Here is a 20,261-nt window from a genome sequence, read left to right as displayed (position 1 = left end):
TTCGTCCCCTTTCGTGAAGGATTATTGAAATTAGGTTTTTGTTTTTCTTTTATTTTGACTCTATTTTTGGGTGCAGGAGAAACGATGGTCATAATATTGATGAGCGAGGCAAAGGTAGCACCAGAGAAACCAGCCAGACCAGACCACGAAAAGCAGATGTCAAAGTAAATATGAACACGAACATAAACGCCAAACGACCAGGTTCAGGGCATGGCAATAAAGTTACCTTCGCTTGGATCTAAATATCCAATGCCTAAGATTTGGCTGTGGGGGGAAACGGAAGTGCCACGAGAAAACCCACCTTCACAGGACAAGCGCCAAAAGATTTACCTGTCCTGTGCCCGAGACCTGAAAAAGAAATACATAATATATACGTGAGGTTAGTTCTTTATATACTTTTTTGTGTGATTTGTAATTGCTGAAATATGTTGTTTTTTTAGCCGTGGGGGCGTTATAATGTTACGATCAATTACACTATTCAAGTCAATGAAGGTGCTGATGGTCTTTTATAGTGTCCTGGTGGATTGTGGAGACCGTGTTGTGATTGATTGGATTAGCACTGTTTCTGATTGGAGAGATTTCCTGTAGATTCAACCAATGCCAGCAAAAGGTTACTCAACTGGAAAGAAAACTCGCGACAAGAATAAAAGAACATAAAGACAGCACAAGTCTCATGAAAACACAAAATTCAGCCATTGCAGAACACGTCACGTTAACGGGACACAGAACAAACTGGGAGAAAACTAAAATCATCGACACAAAGAAATTCTGGAAGACAAGAAAAATCAAAGAATCATTTTATATTAACACTATTAAACCTTTACTTAACAGAGATTCCGGAATAGAGTTGAGTAACTTGTTGCTGCCATTGGTTGAACCTACAGAAAATCTCTCCATTCAGAGGCAGTGATAATCCAACCAATCACAACACGCTCTCCAGAATCCACTAGAACACTATAAAAGACCGTCAGCACCTACACACACACACACACTCCACAAGGTCATTTGTGACTATCACTCTAGATTAACAATCAAAGTGCCACTCTAATTCAGTTAACTAAGATTTTCGAGATCAGGTGACTAATTTATTCTTGCCTCGTGTGGGGTGAAGAAAAACAACAGTTTCTGACTGCCCCTGGTTATTTTTCGTTCCCCCTTCGGAGAACGGAATAATAAGTTAACCCAAATATTTATCCAGAATTACTACTACACGCACTGAGGCACAGGACAGGTAAAACATTTGGCGCCTGTCCTGTGAAAGTGAGTTTTCTCGGGATACTCCCGTTTCCCCCCACATCCAAATCTCATGCATTAGATCTTTAGATCCCAGCCAAGGCAGTATTCCTGCCTGGTCTTGAATCGTGCCGTTTGAGTTGATGTTTCGTCGGCTTTTTGGACTATGGGCTCCGGCCTGGCCTGCTTTCCTTGTGCCGCAAATGTCTCGACCCCCTTTCTCAACCCCCGTCATTAATTACTTAGAGTTCTTTCTTTCTAAACTAAACCCCTGCCAAGTACGTTTGCGTTATGCACACAAACTGACTTGAAGACGAAAGACGGATGACTTTCGAAACGTCGTCCTCTGCACTTGGGTCTCCACAACAGGTAGTTTCCGTCCATTCTACAAAGTTTCATAATTGAAAACCTGTCAATAATTCTCATTTATTTTACTGTTTTTCACATTCTTGAATTTCTGAATGCTATATTTTACACAAAAATTAAATCATGTCTGATATTTTAGAACTGAAGGCCTCTTTAGACCTTTAACTCTTTTTATTCTCTCACCTAATCTGGACACCAAATGAAATTAAAGTTTAATTTTCTTTTATTTCATGAAATTTTAAATGTAATCCCATTTAATTAGAAGAATTGGATATTCAATCTCTTTATTGTCAAAAAAATGTATTCTGTGCTAATGTAATATTACGGCAAGTGTCTAAAATCAACGTAACACATTTTATCAGAGGGTGATTGAAACTATTTTCAAACATGTGTTCGTTATTTTAACATTTCAGTGTATGTAGTTTTTAGGATAAAAATGCTCCATCACAAATTCCATACTATACCCTCACTTATATATATAATCACGCTTTCTCAAGTCAAGTCTTAGAAAATGATTTGGAAATTGGAAAAAACCTTGTCCACTAAAAATTAAGCCGCAGGACATCTGAAACTATTTTTTAATAATGCTGTCATATATGTGAGTGATTTTGTTACTAACTTTTTTTCGGCAGCAATTCCTACATATCCTACACATTCAAAATATCTTCATTTGATTTTGCATAGATAATGAATCTAGTGCAAGGCCACAATGTATGGTGTACTATTTGTCAATTACAAGAATATTTCGTCTGTTTTTTGTAGCTCACAATTTAACTTAACAGCCCAATGACGTATCCGAAGGGATGTAGTAATTGAAATGTTTGTAGGCATCTGTAGAAAGGAATTACAAAATCAATATAGATTGTTCAGTGCTGTTTCTATGACAATTCTGCATTAAAACGTCTAAAGGCATCCAGTAAAAAGAAGTACAGTATATATCTATTGTTTGTTGCATAGTGTTTAGACTTCAAGTCCATTATGCGCTGTTTTACTGAAAATATTTTGGTGGTCTTTTTTGCACTTCAAGTAGAAGTGTCTTAACCTCACATTATTCTTGGACTGTTAAGCGCAGGATTATTTTGTTTTTTCTAGTGAGCTTTCTTACTTTATCGCTGTTATTGCAGATTGGACTAAATCTACATCATCAGAAGATTGATGTGGTTTGCTTTGAATTTTGCGCCTAGCTACCACTCAAGAGATATCTATACTAATCGTCCCTAATTTAGCAGTAGTAGCCTAAGAAGAAAGTACTTTAGTCAACATCACCCACCCCCAACTTTTGGGGTGTTATTTTACTAACAAATAATGGGATTGACAGTCACATTGTAACGCCCCAAGATCTACAGGTCGAGCATATTCGTTGACAGGAATTCGAATCTGTGATCTGCAGATTACCAGACGAGTGCCTTATTTACCATCTCCAGGAGAACTCGACCTCAGTTTTCCATATAGCTATTTAAAAGAGGAAACGTTAAGTTAGTACTGGGTGCTCAGACTACTAGACTGTGACTTCTCGAAGGTGAGACAGAGGCAGTGACATTACAACAACACAATAGAGATAGAGAAACAGCGACTATTTAAAACTACACGTGTAATCAAGATACAAGGCCAAGTTAGCGAATCTACAACTCTACAGTCAGGGGTTCAATTTGACTTTGGGTTGATTTCTGTGTACTCTGAATAAACTCAGTGGTGTTTCTGAACTGTCAAAGCTTTTTCAAACATACTACGACACTTATAATGTATGTGGTTTTTTCTTATAGCAAAGCTTCATCAGGATATATGCTGTGTCCCAAAGGTGAATTGAACCCCTGACAAAATTGCCGATTAAAAAAATGTTTTGTTTAGAAATTAAACGAATAAGACGTTTTTAGTGAATAAATTTTAACTTCGAAACTGTTGTTGTTTTAATGTATTGTTTTAGTTGGATATAATATTTTTTCATTAAGTGTATCTATTTTGTTCTGACGCGGATTCATCAATCGCGTAGTGACGTAATTACAATTATTGGCCTTTTGTTTGAAAAATAGTTATGAAATTTACCTCTCATCGTAACTTCTGATAAGCTAGAATGTCAATGAACAATGTAATTTTAAATTTCAGAGTCAATTAAAATATGATATTTTATTTTTACAAAAAAAAACCAACAAAAATCGTTAACCTATAGGATTTAATTTCCTTGCCACATCTTATATTTAGAATTCTAGTTATCATTACTAGTGGATTTCTAATCCATATATCTTCCATGAAATATTGGTTTACAGCTGAATTACCCAAACTATTTTGGATATACCAGCCTCTATCAATAAAGTAAGAAGTTTATCAGTCAGTGAGTACAAAAATTCTTACAAAAATATGAATTTTTTCTACAAATGTCAGATTTGAAGGGCGGGGTACTATTTCTTTTGGAGAAATAGAAGCCAAACTACAAACCAGCCCTCAAATTATTAAGTAAAATCAACCTTACAGCATTAAAAGCTCTGACCAAAACTTCTAACCAAGCAGGTTTTGTGACTTACCTGTTTACAATAAATTCAGAGTTGTCTTTTTAATGACTAATACATGAATTATGTTTTATGAATATAAATAAAGATAGTCAACATAAAGTGTATAAGTAGCAACCAATTCGTTCACAAATGGTATTGAGTAAAAACATTTCCTCAGACAATTACATTTTCAATGATATTATGAAAATAAAATTAATCATAGAAATAAATAGTAGAAGTGTGTGATCTTACTATGATCGTCTATCTATATCACGTTTTGTATTGTCAGTTAGGAAATATACACACACATATATAGTCTGTTGTAGGAGAAATGTATGTTCTGGGAACTTGCACCACAATCACATCAGTGTTAGCCTAACAAATACTGCATGACCTGATGATTGAAATGCTACTACGACTTGTTGGGTAAATTAAATGATTATCAAAACGATAAAACCAATAACTTACTACTAAATATTCTTTTGTAGCTGAGAAAGAAAGGTTCACGATATCCTTTCATTTAAATAATTATATGAATCTCCTAGCTTTGGTTTAACCAAGCGGATATTACACAATACCCTGGAGACACGTTACCGTGAACCACCATGAAAACAAGGTATATTAATTATTTTCAGTCACTAGTATGTCAGGTAGCTGGCTAATGACCATCCTAACAACAATAAGGATGAGGATGTCGGCACCTCAGCCAATCATCAGTGTCAAACTGCGTATCCATTAGTATCTCTTCATCTAATTCTTCATGGACTTCCAGAAGATATGTATTGCGGGAGTCTTGCTTCTTATCACCTAATTCGTGATCACACAACTGTATTATTCTTATTAATAAACACACTTATATTTTATTAGTAACATAACCACTTCTCCTGAAGCTAATTATTGACGGTTTTTGTTTCGTTAATGTGTTTATGTGTATCATGGGACATTGATATTAGACATAATTCACATAATTTACTTATCAATATATAAGATATAGACTAGTTTTACTACAACCGAATTATTTACATATACAAGTGTTTATTCAGGCCTATACTTCCGTCATCGGGTTTAAAGTTTTGTTCTTTAAAGTTTTGTCATAAAATATCTCTTGGCATATTGTCTTTTGAATCATATGTTGGTATGCAAATTCAACTGATTAAACAACTGTTAAATAAAGTCACTCCATATATAATTGTGGGCATTACAGTATATTTGCACTGGGTGAAAGAACGTCCTAAAATCCAGTGAGAGATGTATTTATCATTTAAATATAAATGGATTTGGAGAACAACTAGTTGTCTGTTGCTTAGTCATAAAATAGCCCGTCAGGACAAAAGTAATGCCAGGTGCTCATTCTAATCAGTCACGTTGAGTCCACAAGCATAGTAAAAATACACTTGGTAGTCTTTACTACCCATTTATTTAAATCATCTGACAATAATATAGTGAAGCATAAATTTTTTGTCACACCAAACCCTTGTCAACAACAGGGTTTTATATTTGATTCCTTAAACCAGATGAGCCTCTTCAGGTGTTCCAAACTAAGTTATTCATTGCTCAGCTAATGCAGCAATGAACTGTGCTTAAGCTCACTCAGTGAAATAATTGATAATTCACAGGCCTACAATGTTTTATTGTCTTAATTTTTACACGTTCTACATTAATCAGTAATTCTTATGCATTAAATCTGAGAATTATATCCATTTTTCTCTATCATGTACAATTTTTTCACAAAACGTCATATGTACTTTTACACAAGTGAATTATTTTCATTGAAATCGAGTCTCATTTTGTTATGTTTAAAATATTGACAGTCATTGTATATAGATTTCTCTATTCCAATCGTGACATGAAAGTCTTATCGATTGTTCTTGAACCCACACACACCGCTAGTAAACGGTTAATAAGCCACAGGTGTCATTTCTGAATAGTATTTGTTTGTGTGTGGACTTCAACATTATTTTCTCTTTTCAATGTTATTTATTCATTACTATGTCAACTTAGAATTTGTGTAAATTACCAAAACATATTTTGCAATATTAGTGGTAAATTTGATGTAAAGAAAAATGGACAAAAATATTACAGAATTCGCCAAAAAAAGCGTATTTCACGAATTTTGGAATAATAAATGAGAAAAGTTTTTACCTTTTGAAATTACACCAGTCTGGAATGAACCTAGAAACCATGGAGATGACTGTTATTTTTGCTCATACAACGTGCAAGCTACAACACTCGAAATAAAAAGTAATTTCTTATCCGAACCTTCAGTCTGCTGTAAGACCTGATGTACCTATACCTACTCCACCAGAGACTCTTGGTACTGTCTCATCTGATTCTGAAACTGATGTCAATAGAAATGATGATGGGGATTGTTTTCAACCTGAAACAAGGAGAAAGGCTCCATCAAGATGTCAGAGTAATGGAGAGGAGGTATCAGGGAAGGTAAAACAACAGCAAGATAGCTCATTAATGGTGGTCATTGAAACAAGGTACTCCAGACGCAATACCTTAAAGAAAGACCACAATATGTTGTTTTAAGACTAAAAGACGTAGATTTCACATAAAAATTGAGAATGAATGAAGATGCATATTAATTTGATATCAATGTTCTTCCAATTTCTTCAGTTTATTTATATTTTTGCTAAAAACATAGTAATAATAATTGTTCATTGTGGTAAACGAAATAGTAATTTGATCTAAGTAAGAGTTTTCTTCCTGATTTATAAAAAAATATCCTTATGTGATAGAAAAAAATGAAATATTATTATCTAAATTTGAGTAGCTGAATTGTAGAAAATTCGTTATATAAACCAAAATAAATTTTATGATGTTTAAAATCGTGGGTCTGTGTAATAACCAATATGTACATATTGTCTTTTTCACAGACGAACATTTGTATTAGGTGTGTGTTTTTTTCTAACAGGAACATATGTTTCTGATGAGCTTTCCTGAAATAGTTGCTCAATGTTCCTGTGAGCAAAGTGGTGTTAAGTTTATCCCTCAATGTATCTACAAAAATGTGATCAGAGTTTTCTTCAAGTATTGGTTCAATGTTTCTTTGAGCAGATCAGTATTTAAATAATTGCTTAATATATTTACAATATTGTGGTCAGACAAAACACGTCTATTTACTTTTTGTCTCTCTTCTGTCCGTACATTAAAATAAATTCCAAAGTATCCCACTTCCATAGAGTATTGGGAAGCATTAGCTGCATCACAAATTGGCTTTCATATCTTACTAGATCATAATAATGGTACTTGTAAGTGTAGGAATGCTTGTCAAATGTTATATATTTTAATACTACATTCACTTACCTGTAAAAATAATGCTCCACCATACAGCTATGTTTGATCACTTATTTATCGTGTCCTTTCACGAGAAAAAAATTGTCAAAGCTTACATTGTATATTGTCTCATTTGCTACTTTGGCTTTAATTCCTACACTGTGTTAATAATTTGGACATTTAACAAATACATATATCCTTGCTGGCTGGTAAAACAATATGTTGATATTACAAAACTATAAACCAAGACAGTCTCACACAATGAAGTTGTACTGTTGAGCATATTGTACATGTTGTTTGAACATATGGCGCAGACAGTTCGAAAAAACTTTGTAAGTATACTAATGCATTGTAAATCCGGAGGAAATCTGCAGTGAAAAACAGTATATTGTAATAAAATATATTTTTTCCAATAATTTAAAATTCATCATCAATATGACTAAACAACATTTTTTTATATTTTGCGAAATCCTCTTTGAAAATTATAAATATTGTCTACAGTATTTGAATTCTTTTTTACTATTTCTCTAGGAACCTTCTGCACAATTGAGAAGAGTGGGAAAGGTGTTCCGCACAATGATTCTCAACCATGCACCTCATCTTATTCGTGACAGGAAGTATCATACAAAAACGATACGTAGATGTCTTGTCGGCACTGAAATGGTGGACTGGCTCCTGCAGCAAGCGATAGGAGGTGCTGTGCGTATTCACTCTCGAGCTCAGGCTATTGGTATGTGGCAGGCGCTGTTAGAGGAAGGAGTGATTTCACACGGTAAGGAAAATGTCATAATTAACATTATAAGGTTACCAACAAAACGTTCTGCAACCATTTTTGTATGTGTGTGCGTGGCTACTGTGTTGTTTTATTTGTTAAAGACGCTATATGATGTCATATACAAAATAACATATTTATGTTTTTCAGTTGCTATACACTTTGATGAGGTTCTTCAATTTCATAAACTCAGATTTATACAATACATACTTTATGCACATGGCAAACATATATTATGTAATTCTGTAGTTCTGGACCTGTTTGATTTTTAGCATTTAACTTCGAAGTTTTGAAACCAATACAATAAAATCAAGACAGTTACATATCTATTTTTAGATAATAAAGAGATATATTAACATTATAACTTGTGAGCAGTATTATCGGAACTTTTAATCTAATTAAACATACGTTAACTACGAAATGTAGATGTGTAACCGGTATAATATTTTCAATACAAAATTTATTATATAAAAACAACAGTACTCATTTGTTTGCATAGCTTTCAATTTAACTTACTTTTCTTTTACTGTTAATCGTATCATTTAAGATGTACGAAGATTCGATTTCATATTTCGTGTGGTAAGAAACTGTGCTTTGAATTTTACGATAATAATTCTCAGTATTAAGTCTTTAATCTATGTTCTTATATAATTCTGATTGTTTAATTATTATAGATTTTAGTTCTACTTTATGTAGTGGGAACTCTATAAGCTACTAAACACTAATGTAGTTATCCTTTAAGAATGCTGTCATCTTGTAGCAGCGTTAAAGGTATGCCACATAACATTTAGCTTTTCAAAAAATAACTTTATTGTAAAATTGCATGAAAATAGTCATGTGTATGCTACAGAGAAATAGTGAAGACATTTATTGAACTTTAATAATTTATACTTAAACACACAAACAGTTGATACAACACATAATGTTTCATAGCCAGAAGTTCAGAAATATTATTGAGCATAATATTAAAATCTTTTTTTTTCACGCTCAAATATTTTTCGACTTAGTAACCTATTTATTTCTGCTTTATATTATATTAAATGATATTTATTAATAATTTAACGCATTTTAACTATGTATGTTTGGATAGTAAAAATAATGTTGCCATCTCAAATTATTCACAATTTGGTAATGATAAGATTAGAAAAATCTCTTAATTGACTTTAGGACTATTCGACATTTAGGCATGGTATGAGAAGGAATGTAAATTTTCCTATATATTATAAAAACGGTCCCAGAGTTGATTAAATTAAATGTAAAAACAAATTATTTGTTGTCAGATCATTTTCAGTGTTTGGTAACAGTTATCAGGGACGTAAAAATCTTAATTATTATCTAGTTGGTGTCTAGTAGTTAGGTAAAACGTTGTAATTGTTGTTACGAATGTTCATATTTTAGTAATGATTAAGGACAAAAATTTTAATGTATGTCAAACTTAAGTATTATTAGTATGATTCTGTAGAGCTTCTCCATAGTATCTTGAATATTCTGTTTATTATCTTGACAAATAGTAAGCAAAAATATTTCAATTTACCTAAATAATGATATGCCACTTATATCTTTCAGACCGCAGACCAATGAACTGGGAAAAAATATTACTTAACAGATAGGAATAAAAAGTAATAACAAATAAACAACTGAAACACTGTAATATATTAGGAATATTTTACAATGAATTACGAATTGTTTTTTAGGTGTATGTGTGCATAAACTATTCAGCTACTGAGATAACTAATATTTATTACCAGAGGTAAAATTCAGATAATTAACGTTTTGAAATACAATATATTTATTAGATTTGAAAATTTAAGAATGATATTTGAAATATTCATTTATTTATATCATCAAGATATATCTTATCCTCAAAAATTTCGTAATTTTACTAAGGAAAATTTCTTTTTTTCATCTAAGAAGCTGAAATCAAGAAACATACCAAAATCTCTTCTGAGGTAAATTACATCTGCTGTAAAAAGAAGCAAAAGGAGACCATTAGTTTCCATTGGCCTGTTTTTAACCTTGCTTTATAAACCTTGTTAGGAAAGGCATAAAATAACTAGTGCTAAACGGACAACTGAAATTTATGTCTATGTTTTTCTTTTTTGTGTTTACATAGCGAGCATAGTCCAGATACTTTAAGATTTCGCTTTGTTCATTGTTGCGTCCATTCTTCGGTCCTAAAAAAAAGCAGAGCTGCCACGAGACATCATAGGCCACAGTGAAGAATTGGTATATGTCCTTTTCACGAATGTTTTTTTTAGATTATGCCACCTTCATGCATATGTGATTAAGGTTGTGGTTAAATGTTAGCTTACGCTTTCTAAACTGATTTGAAACATTCCATAGACATTATTCGTTGCTCTAATAGGCTCAGTGAAAATATTTCTCGTCTCTCCATCTTCTCAAGGGGCCTGAAAATAGGACAAGGATCTTTTGGACAAAATTTCACGAACAATATTTATTGGATTTTATTGAAACTTTATAGCAATATTGCACAGAAAGTTAAAATATATATGCATTATTTTGGAGCAGTTTCTTATTTCATTCATCAATTTATGGAGGATGGAATGAACTAAGCTACTTGCAACAGTGATATTCTGGTATTTTTCTTGTTTTTAAGATCGCTATAGATCTTTTTTACTTTATAATAAATTATTTTAATCATTCTACGTATTTGTTTCTATCTGATAGGAAGAGCAACTAACTTATTTCTTGTCACTACAAATCTCAAAGTAACGTTGAATAAAAAGAGATTTTGATTATTAGGTATTCCAAGAAGTTTTCTTTCAATACTAAATCAATAAGTGGCTTCTATATGCCTAACCAACAAAATAGTTAATGAGCTACAATATGGTTTTGATAGGCCACTTCTTAACCATCTACTTTCGTACTTTAATTATTCTAGTAAACTATTTTTAAGCGGTTAACAATTTTGTTTTAATATCGATTTATAATTTTGATATAACTTACGATCAATACACAATGCTGATGTAATGGATTTCATGAATCTTCCTCGGAAGTCTCAAAATAAATTACATACTACGAAGTCGTATTTAAATAATCTAAGAAAAATAATAAGTTGTATTTGCATCCCTTTATATTATAAGAAATGTTCTCACAATTGAAACACTAATTTATGAAAGAATGACTTAGGTGGAAAGATGCATCAGTTTAGTTTGTATCGTTAATATTCAAATTTGAATGTGTTTATATCAATAGCCACATGTCATGTCTGACATTACACATCATCTAATATCGGGTAAGAATCTCAAGTAATAAATAGAATAGAGTACAAAATTAACTACAATCAGTTAAAGCTTAGGAATGTTAGAGATTCAGTTTCCAGTAAAAAAGATCCACTCTCAAGTTGAGAGATCTTCTAAAATTATGAGTATAATCACATGAAAATGGAAAATGTAGATCAAGACTGTTTCTACTTTGATCATAAAGAACTTTAACGGTTTGTTTTATTTGTTTTGTTGGAATTAAGCACGAAACTAAACAATGAGCTATCTGCCCACAACATGTATCAAAACCAGATTTTTAGCGGGGCGAATCCGCAGACATACCGCTGTGCCACTGGGGGCCGAACTTTAACGGAAACAATCAGCTGTGGCCCGGTATGGCCAGGTGGTTAGGGCGCTCGACTCGTAAACTGAGGGTCGTGAGTACAGATCACCGTCGCACTAAAAATGCTCACCCTTTCGGCCGTGGGAGCGTTATAAAGTTACGGTCAGTTCCATTATTCGTTTGTTTGTTTGTTTTGGAATTTCGCACAAAGCTACTCGAGGGCTATCTGTGCTAGCCGTCCCTAATTTAGCAGTGTAAGACTAGAGGGAAGGCAGCTAGTCATCACCACCCACCGCCAACTCTTGGGCTACTCTTTTACCAACGAATAGTGGGATTGACCGTCAAATTATAACGTCCCCACGGCTGGGAGGGCGAGCATGTTTAGCGCGACTCGGGCGCGAACCCGCGACCCTCAGATTACGAAGCGCACGCCTTAACGCGCTAGGCCATCCATTATTCGTTAGTAAAATAATAATTCAAGAGCTGGCAGTTGGTTTGTGATGACTAGCTGCCTTTCCTCTAGTGTCATGCTGCTAAAGTAGGGACAGCTAACGCATTAGCTTTCGTGTAGCTGTCCGCGAAATTATAAAACAAATAAACAATCAGCTGTTCACACGTGAGGCTATTTTTTTAAAATATGAGACGTGTTTAAAATATTGCGGATTCCTTTTATTTGTAAAAGGAAGCTGAATCTTCATTTGGATTTTTCATACTTTTAAGAAAATTAAGTTGGTGTCTCAAACATAGGCCTAAGAAGATTAAACTGGAATTTTAAATAATTCAATCTGTTAAGCCTAGTTTAGGGAAAATAACAATTTCTCTAATTTACTATTTTTGTCTTAAAATAAGGATAATATTATCCACAAGACATATCATTTTGCAAAACTTTGTTTTTCTATATAAGAACCTCTAACTGAATATCATGTTGTGCTTACTGCGTCCAGCAAAATACTGTTTTTAAATTGTTGCTTTGTTTATGCTTCATTATAATGAAAAGTAAGATAGTTTTACTTCTGCTTATGCTTCATTATAATGAAAAGTAAGATAGCTTTACTTCTGCTTATGCTTCATTATAATGAAAAGTAAGATAGCTTTACTTCTGCTTATGCTTCATTATAATGAAAAGTAAGATAGCTTTACTTCTGCTTATGCTTCATTATAATGAAAAGTAAAATAGCTTTACTTCTGTTTATTTTCATATGACAAAATATCATAGAAATATTAGTTGCTTACTGCAATAAGAGGAATTCGGCTAGTGTCTTGTGTGTACAAAATTTACTCATAACATAAAATAGAAGTGGTCCTTCTATCTGGAAAAGGAAAAAATTAAAACTAATGTAATTTTTCTTTAAATATTTTAGAGCTTTCTCTGCAAAGTGTTTACCCAACCTTGTGGTATATCATATTTTCTTCTCCCTTTTACTGATGAAGAATTTTGCCATTTTTTCTTTTGTTTTAAATGCATGTAGTTTTCACATAAAATGTAGTGAAGAAAGACATTAAATTAATTTCACTTTAGCTACGTGTGTCGCTTCCTTGAAATAACATATGCCAGTGAGAAAGATGTGCGAAAGGATGTACTTTTTGTATGAAAGTAGACAACAATATCCCTCAGTGGTAAGTCAGATTATACATCAAGGTAACAGCTAATATGATTTTATGATGGGAATAACGAGTTACGTAGGGTTCCTCAATGTAACAATGGTAAATGTACGGGCTTGCAACACCACTATCTATCCGGCGTTCGATCCTGTGACTGACGTTACAGATAACCCAAAGTGGATTTGCCATAAAATATATTTCACATAGGTAACGTTATTGTCTTGTGTTACTGAGTAAAGATTGATTTTGCCGTGTATTTATATTTTTGCCCAGTCTCTTTCCTTGCATAAAATTAGTTTCAGAGAAATTCGAAATTACTTTGCAGTATGTTGCGGTCGAATCTCTTGTATACTTTTCAAGGATATAACTTTCATCTTAAAATACCACAGACGTAATTTTGAAGAAAGTTCCAAGAATCTATTCTTGTTTAGAGCATGCTAGTTACAGTAGACTTAATGGATAGTGGTTGGGAGATACGCTAGTTAGTTTAGATAACTAGATGGGCCCCTTTCATACTAGTCTAATATATTTACTGGACAATCAATTAGTATCTTTCTACTACAATGAGGATTTGCATGCTATCTTTGAGAGGTAAGTTTATTTAATTTAGTTATCCCTAAATGGTAGTACCTTATTTTTCTTATTCTTATTTTTAAATTAATTTTGATTCTTTATTTTGGAGAGCAGTCACCTTCCCACAACTGTCTGCAACCAGTGAAGGGTAATATAAGCTTGAACATCCACATCTTTTTCTCTTAATTTCAATTTCTATATCTATTATTTTTATTGCTATACTTTTACTATATTTTATTTCTTTACGTGAGGCCCTCCGCTAGTACAGCGGTATGTCTCCGGATTTACAACGCTAAAATCAGGGGTTCGATTCCCCTCGGTGGGCTGAGCAGATAGCCCTTTGTGGCTTTGCTATACGAAAAACACACACACACACTTTACGTGAGACCGGGGAATGGAGATTAAGACTGATAGACGATGCATCCCCACCGCAATGTGGATCCTACTTCCGCAGTTACCTCCAATACTTGGGGTACATATTTTATCCCACATTATAACTTGTACCCATGATCCTTTCAATAAGTGTAACGTTTTTTCTTTCTTTAATTTAATTTAATTTTAAATAAGAAAAATAACAGAATCGAGGAAAACAAAGACAGTTATACCTTCCACAAATATTTCTTTTATCACTCTCTTGATTTGTCGCAACAAATTAAATGTTTTTGAAACGTATAATAGTGTTTGTTTGCTTAATTCTGTAATTATGAAGTTTAGTTAAGTACTAGTCAATTCAAGTATTTATTATATATGAAAGGTAAATTAAACGTTAACGCTAGACACTCCTCTTTCTTATACAAAATTTCTAAAATACTATAATATCAGGAGCATAGAGTTGGTTTATTACTATCTGCCTCTCTATCCTTGGTAGATGTTTAAACTTAAAGAGCTACAGGCGTTCAGAAAAAGAAAACTTTTATTTATCTCGCTTCTGATTTGAGAAGTACAATGAAAAGGCCCTCCTGAAAAAATATCAACTTAAGCTGCCGATCCTCCCTTCATACAGATAATATACAGAACTAATTTAATTTCAAAGTATAGCACTGATTATGAGCTTCCAGCTTTGCTCTATTGATTTTAAAGGAATTTTATATGTTTTTATCTCATTTATGACTTATTAGTTTGGTCCTTCAATACTGTCCTTACGTATCTTCCCTTGAGAAAATAAAAAATTTAGACCCACCATATATTTGGTCAGGAAGTCATAGATATTAACTCTTAAATATTTCCAAAGTGCCTGCCTCCTCTACTGCTGAAATTCTTGTAGTTTAGAGGTAAGTCTGAGCACTTATAACACCAAAAATCGTGTTTTGATACTTAAGGTGGGCACATTAAACAAAACCCATTCTTTAGCTTTATGCTTGTTAAGAAACAGAAAAGTAATACCATCAAAAATAACTCATTCCAGGAGTTTGTACCACCATGTTAGAGCATTAACAACTGTCCTATTTGGAGTCTAGCTAGTCTGTTCTTTCTTTTAATTTTTTGTTGCTACAGAATAACTACTATTACTTGACTCTTTAGGTCAACGGAACACTAAAACAACACTATATAAGTGAACGATCTTATAACACTCCTATGAAGTTTTCTATTATTATTTAAACAGACATAGTATGTTTCACTTTACAACTTCAAAGCTTCGGTTGTTTATATCAGAAATTTAAAACGATTTTATAGGGTATGATTCTGCAACATGCGTTTGATTTTACACGTAGCAAAGCTTGTTACTGAAAATAATAATGTTCAAACCTTAAATTACTTATATTTTAAATAACAAATAGCTATGTTTTCGCATAGAATAGATTTTTAATAAATATGGAGAGAATATATTAATATCACACATTCTTTAACACGAAAAAAAGAAACAGAAAAACCAAGAAATAAATAATATTCCTTGTATATCTAAATGACAAAAATATGTATAAAAATAAAAATAAAAACCATAAGTCCAGAAACTTACACTATTTATAAGAGTTACAGAACAATCAATGTCAACTCTCAGAAAAGAGCTTTCGAAATCTTAATACACTACCCTACAGAGTAATAAAGCCATCGCGTATTCTCAAGATGGCTGATATGGGTATTAAAACTCTAATTAAAATAAAGAACAATGTTTAAAACCTAAAGATGGATGCCTAGTTCCAGTGTTGTTTACCTACTAACATGTAATATTTGTCATCATACGTACGTTATGGGAAGAACCTCTTTACACAAAGATAGACCGTCTTGGTTCTCGTCACAAGATATATCGTGAGATAAGCGTAGTTTCAGATCATTTTTTTATCTCAGAAGAAGCTACGAAGCGAAATGTTGAGTGTCAAATTAATAAAAATCAGTAACTTTAGTGTTATAAGCCTGTTTATTTTTAATATTAAGATGCATTTTATCCTCCAATATGCATTTCAGAAATTAAATAATCCATTACCAAAAAAAAGGTTGATGAAACAGCATGCAGAAACATACACGAGGTTAATACTTTTAAGCAATTATTCGATAAAAATAATTACATATTAACTTTACACATTGATTCCCTTTATTGTATATAGTGAGAAAAATATTCGTCCGAGATCAAGAAAGTTCTTAAATATTCGAAAATATTATAGTATTATCATGTGCTTTGGAAATTAAATTTGAATGTTATGTTTCTAAGTGTATTTAGGTAAAGGTATGCTTAAACAATGTTTTGATAGTTATTCTATTATTTGAAAAGCGAATGAAGTATTCAGCCCAAAGTTTCTGTATAAAATTATAGTGCTGTAATTTGTTGAACATATTTACTTAATATATACACTCACATGAAATGGTATTTGGAGAGTATAACACATTGTAGCAGTTTCCTCATACTACACTGAGATAGCTCATATGTACGCTTTAAGTGTATATATCTTCAAAATATACATTAGTAATTGTGTGGCAAACAGAGAAACGAGTTTTTCAAAGACGTAGGATGCAAATGCCTGTTTCGACACAATAGATGAATTGCAGGTGTTTTAAATAATAGCAAGTTGTTGTGAATACGTTCTGAAGTCGCGTGTAGTAGATGTTTTGAAATACATGTTGGCATACGTGATGAAGTTTGTAAAATAAGGTTTTATATATAGGTATAGCACTTATATACTCTTCAAAAAAAAAAGAAACGCAAAAGGCAAAATATGCGACAAATTGTTAACAAGTTTATTCCGGATAGTTCTGTATGACATGTGAGAAACTTTGCACATTCACTGCTGAACATCCAAAGTCTGCAAAGGCGAAGTCCACGCTCACTAGGTGAAGTTTAACGTCACTCAACGTCAATAACGAGTATGCCCCCTGTGAGCATCAATAACTGCTTGGCATCTGCCCATGGAAGCGATGAGATGACGAATCACATCCTGTAGAATGGCTGTCCATTCAGCCTGCAAAGCTGCTGCAAGCTGAGGTAGAGTCTGTGGTTGAGATTGTCGCCGTCGCAGACCTCGGTCCAACTCGTCCCAAAGATGTTCGATGGGATTTAAATCTGGTGATCTGGAGGGCCAGGGAAGAACGTTGATGTTGTGGTGTCTCAAGAAGACAGTGGTGAGTTGGGCTGTGTGAGGACGGGCGTTGTCATGTTGAAAAACGTCGTTGACGTTCACCATGATGGGTTGCACATGGGGCTTAAGAATCTCGTCGACGTATCGTTGAGCCGTAAGATTCCCTCGCATGTGCAAAAGGTCTGTTCTGACAATGTAGGCGATGGCAGCCCACATCATGACGATGCCATCATCAAATCTGTCAACAACCTGCACACAGTTTGCTGCAAAACGTTCACCTGGGCGACGGTAAACACGGGTCTTTCCATTCTGCCTACGAAGCATAAAACGTGACTCATCGCTGAACCAAACATGCCTCCATCGTCGATGAGGCCATACCCGATGTGCCCGAGTCCACTGCAGCCGTGCTTGACGATGTTGCTGGGTGAGGATGATGCCTCTGACTGGACGTCGAGATCGGATTCCTGCATCTCGTAGACGGTTTCGTACGGTCTGATCGGAAATCCTACGCAGCCCTGGTATGGTTGAGGCAGTAGACGTCGCAGTGGTGGTCCTATCTCAAAGGTGACCTAACCGGATGTAGCGATCTTGTGCGGGCGTGGTCACACGAGGTCTGCCAGATCGTGGACGGTCACGAGTTGATCCATGTTATTGGTGACAATTCCATAGCCTTGTGATGGTGCTTGGGTGGACATTCACAGCTCTGGCAACATCTGATTGAGATTCGCCTGCTTCCATGCGACCAATGGCGTTGTTGCGTTGTGCTTCAGTCAGTCTTGGCGTAACTGTATTGCGTGTCGGTGGCTTAACACTGAGCTATGGAAACCGAGAACCCATCACTTTTATAGGGATTTTGCACATGTTGCACTTGCAGAATATGCAGATCTCTCAAACAAATGTATTGGACACGCATGCGTTTTGGCGAAAAATCCGATGTTTTCCTCCGTTTTCAAAGTGCACAACTTTTATTGTCATTTTGGTCTGACAATCAGTGCCTTAACACGTGTAACATCACATACTCTGAGCTTGTAACGTTATTACATATATTTCTCTTTAAAATAAAAAAATATCCCTTTTGCGTTTCTTATTTTGAAAAGTATATATCTGCTTCAGAACAAAACAAACAAAACACCTTTGATTTGTTCTTTCTCAGACTATATGCTTACATCTGGTGCAGTTTTTACGAAAAGAGGATTTGACATTTCTTGTACTCAGCTCTTAATTTGTTGTTTGTAACGTGTTAATTAAAACAAATTAACATGAATATACACAGAGAAAATCAAATGAGGTCATACTAAACGAATTTGTAAGTATATATTTAATGAAATTTCTAAATTAGATTATAATTCCTAAGGAATATTGCTTTATATACACAGCTAGTTTTCGTCACTTAAATAGTACTATTTAAATATGAACTATTTAGTACATTTAAATAATACTACTCTGTAATTATCTTTATTGTTTAATATCTCAAATGAATTATTTAGTTTCACAGGAATACCAATTTAAAGATAAACATCTGTTCTATCGGTTTCGAGAAGATCAAGATGGATTTGGCACAACACCTTCTCAGGATGATCGTCATTTAGCAGAGAAAGAAATCCAGGAATCTCTAACAGTACTACTCCAATTGTCGCCTGAAGCTATCCTAAGAAGTATTGTGCGCAAACCGTATGTCAGTTTGTTTTTTCAATATACATAATAAACGGAGAAGGTTAAAATGTTTTGATTAGTTTGCTGTATGAGCATAATCATGTTTAAATTTTGTATTATATATTATGTAGTATAGTTTTTCGTTGACATCTATTGGTTTTCATCTTGTAAGAGAAATTGATCTTCAAACTAAAATCTAACAATATGCAACGTGTTTTCCAATTTAGAAATTCAAAAGAACGGAAAACAGATTTCTTCATAATATCTTCATGATTCGACTAATTATAAAATATTGTGTATTTTTAGATCATGTTTTAAATTATTATTAATTTTAAGGTAACTTACATAAATCCAAAAACAAACTTAACAAGTATTCAGCTGGATATTTATCAAGTTCGGATATCTGACGCTGTTATCACTTAAAACAACAAAGCAATATATAAACGTATATCAAGTATCTCTTAATCTTTCAGCTTCTATTATCATTCCGCATATGGCTGGCAAAATAACCTCGAACGATCAACAAACAACAAAGTTTTAAGTAAATTATAGCAAACAACATCTCACCAAAGGGCTATAGACTAAGAAAAGTATTAATGGATTAAAAATATAATGACCGGTAATGAGTAGGCATAGACTATGATAAAGTAATTTGGCTCCAATAAACAAGGTCGCTTTGAACAGGCAGTAACAGTGATAGAGCTATGCGGTAAACTAAATTCAGTCTTCTCCTTTTTTAGTATTTCTATTCTTACGTGAAACATCCAGCTACAATGAAGAAAGATAAACGATCGTTACACCATTTCAGCCGAAAATTTGGTATACTTTATTACTTGTATTACTGATGCGCATAGTAGTGTGTTAGCTACATAACAATTAGAATATGTGGAAATCGACATTTATCGCAACTTCATCATTACTTGTTCGGCAGTTTGCTTCTTTATAGTAATTTCTTTACTTCATAGCTCTGGGGCCAATAACTGTTATTAAATTCATGTAAACTAATTTTAGTTAGAATCAAGCATTCTATATTAATCTAAGTTCTGTGCTTGTGAGTTTGTTTGGTCACGAATACCCCACCCTGTTTGAAGCAAGTGGGACCAAACTCGATAGGCGGACTCGAGATAGCCTTATGCTTATGGCTTAATCCCCCATAAGGATTGTGTAAAATGTATTTGAAAGATTTGCCAGACATGATATACGTTTTCAGGTTACGAA

At 33.5% G+C, this 20,261-nt stretch overlaps 1 protein-coding gene across 1 annotated transcript in view; it reads left to right on the top strand.

Annotated features, from left to right (window-relative positions):
- LOC143251652 (rap guanine nucleotide exchange factor 4-like) overlaps nucleotides 1–20,261 on the top strand; it is a 249,897-nt gene that overhangs the window by 169,206 nt on the left and 60,430 nt on the right. The window contains exons 10-11 of the mRNA XM_076502913.1: nucleotides 7,899–8,139; nucleotides 18,878–19,061. Coding sequence (XP_076359028.1) covers nucleotides 7,899–8,139; nucleotides 18,878–19,061 — 425 coding nt within the window. The remainder of the gene's footprint in view (nucleotides 1–7,898; nucleotides 8,140–18,877; nucleotides 19,062–20,261) is intronic.

This window comes from Tachypleus tridentatus, chromosome 6, assembly GCF_004210375.1.
Source record: "Tachypleus tridentatus isolate NWPU-2018 chromosome 6, ASM421037v1, whole genome shotgun sequence".
Classification (NCBI taxonomy): Eukaryota; Metazoa; Arthropoda; class Merostomata; order Xiphosura; family Limulidae; genus Tachypleus; species Tachypleus tridentatus.
Note: the sequence above shows the minus strand (reverse complement) of the source record. Positions and strands in the feature narration are given on the sequence as shown.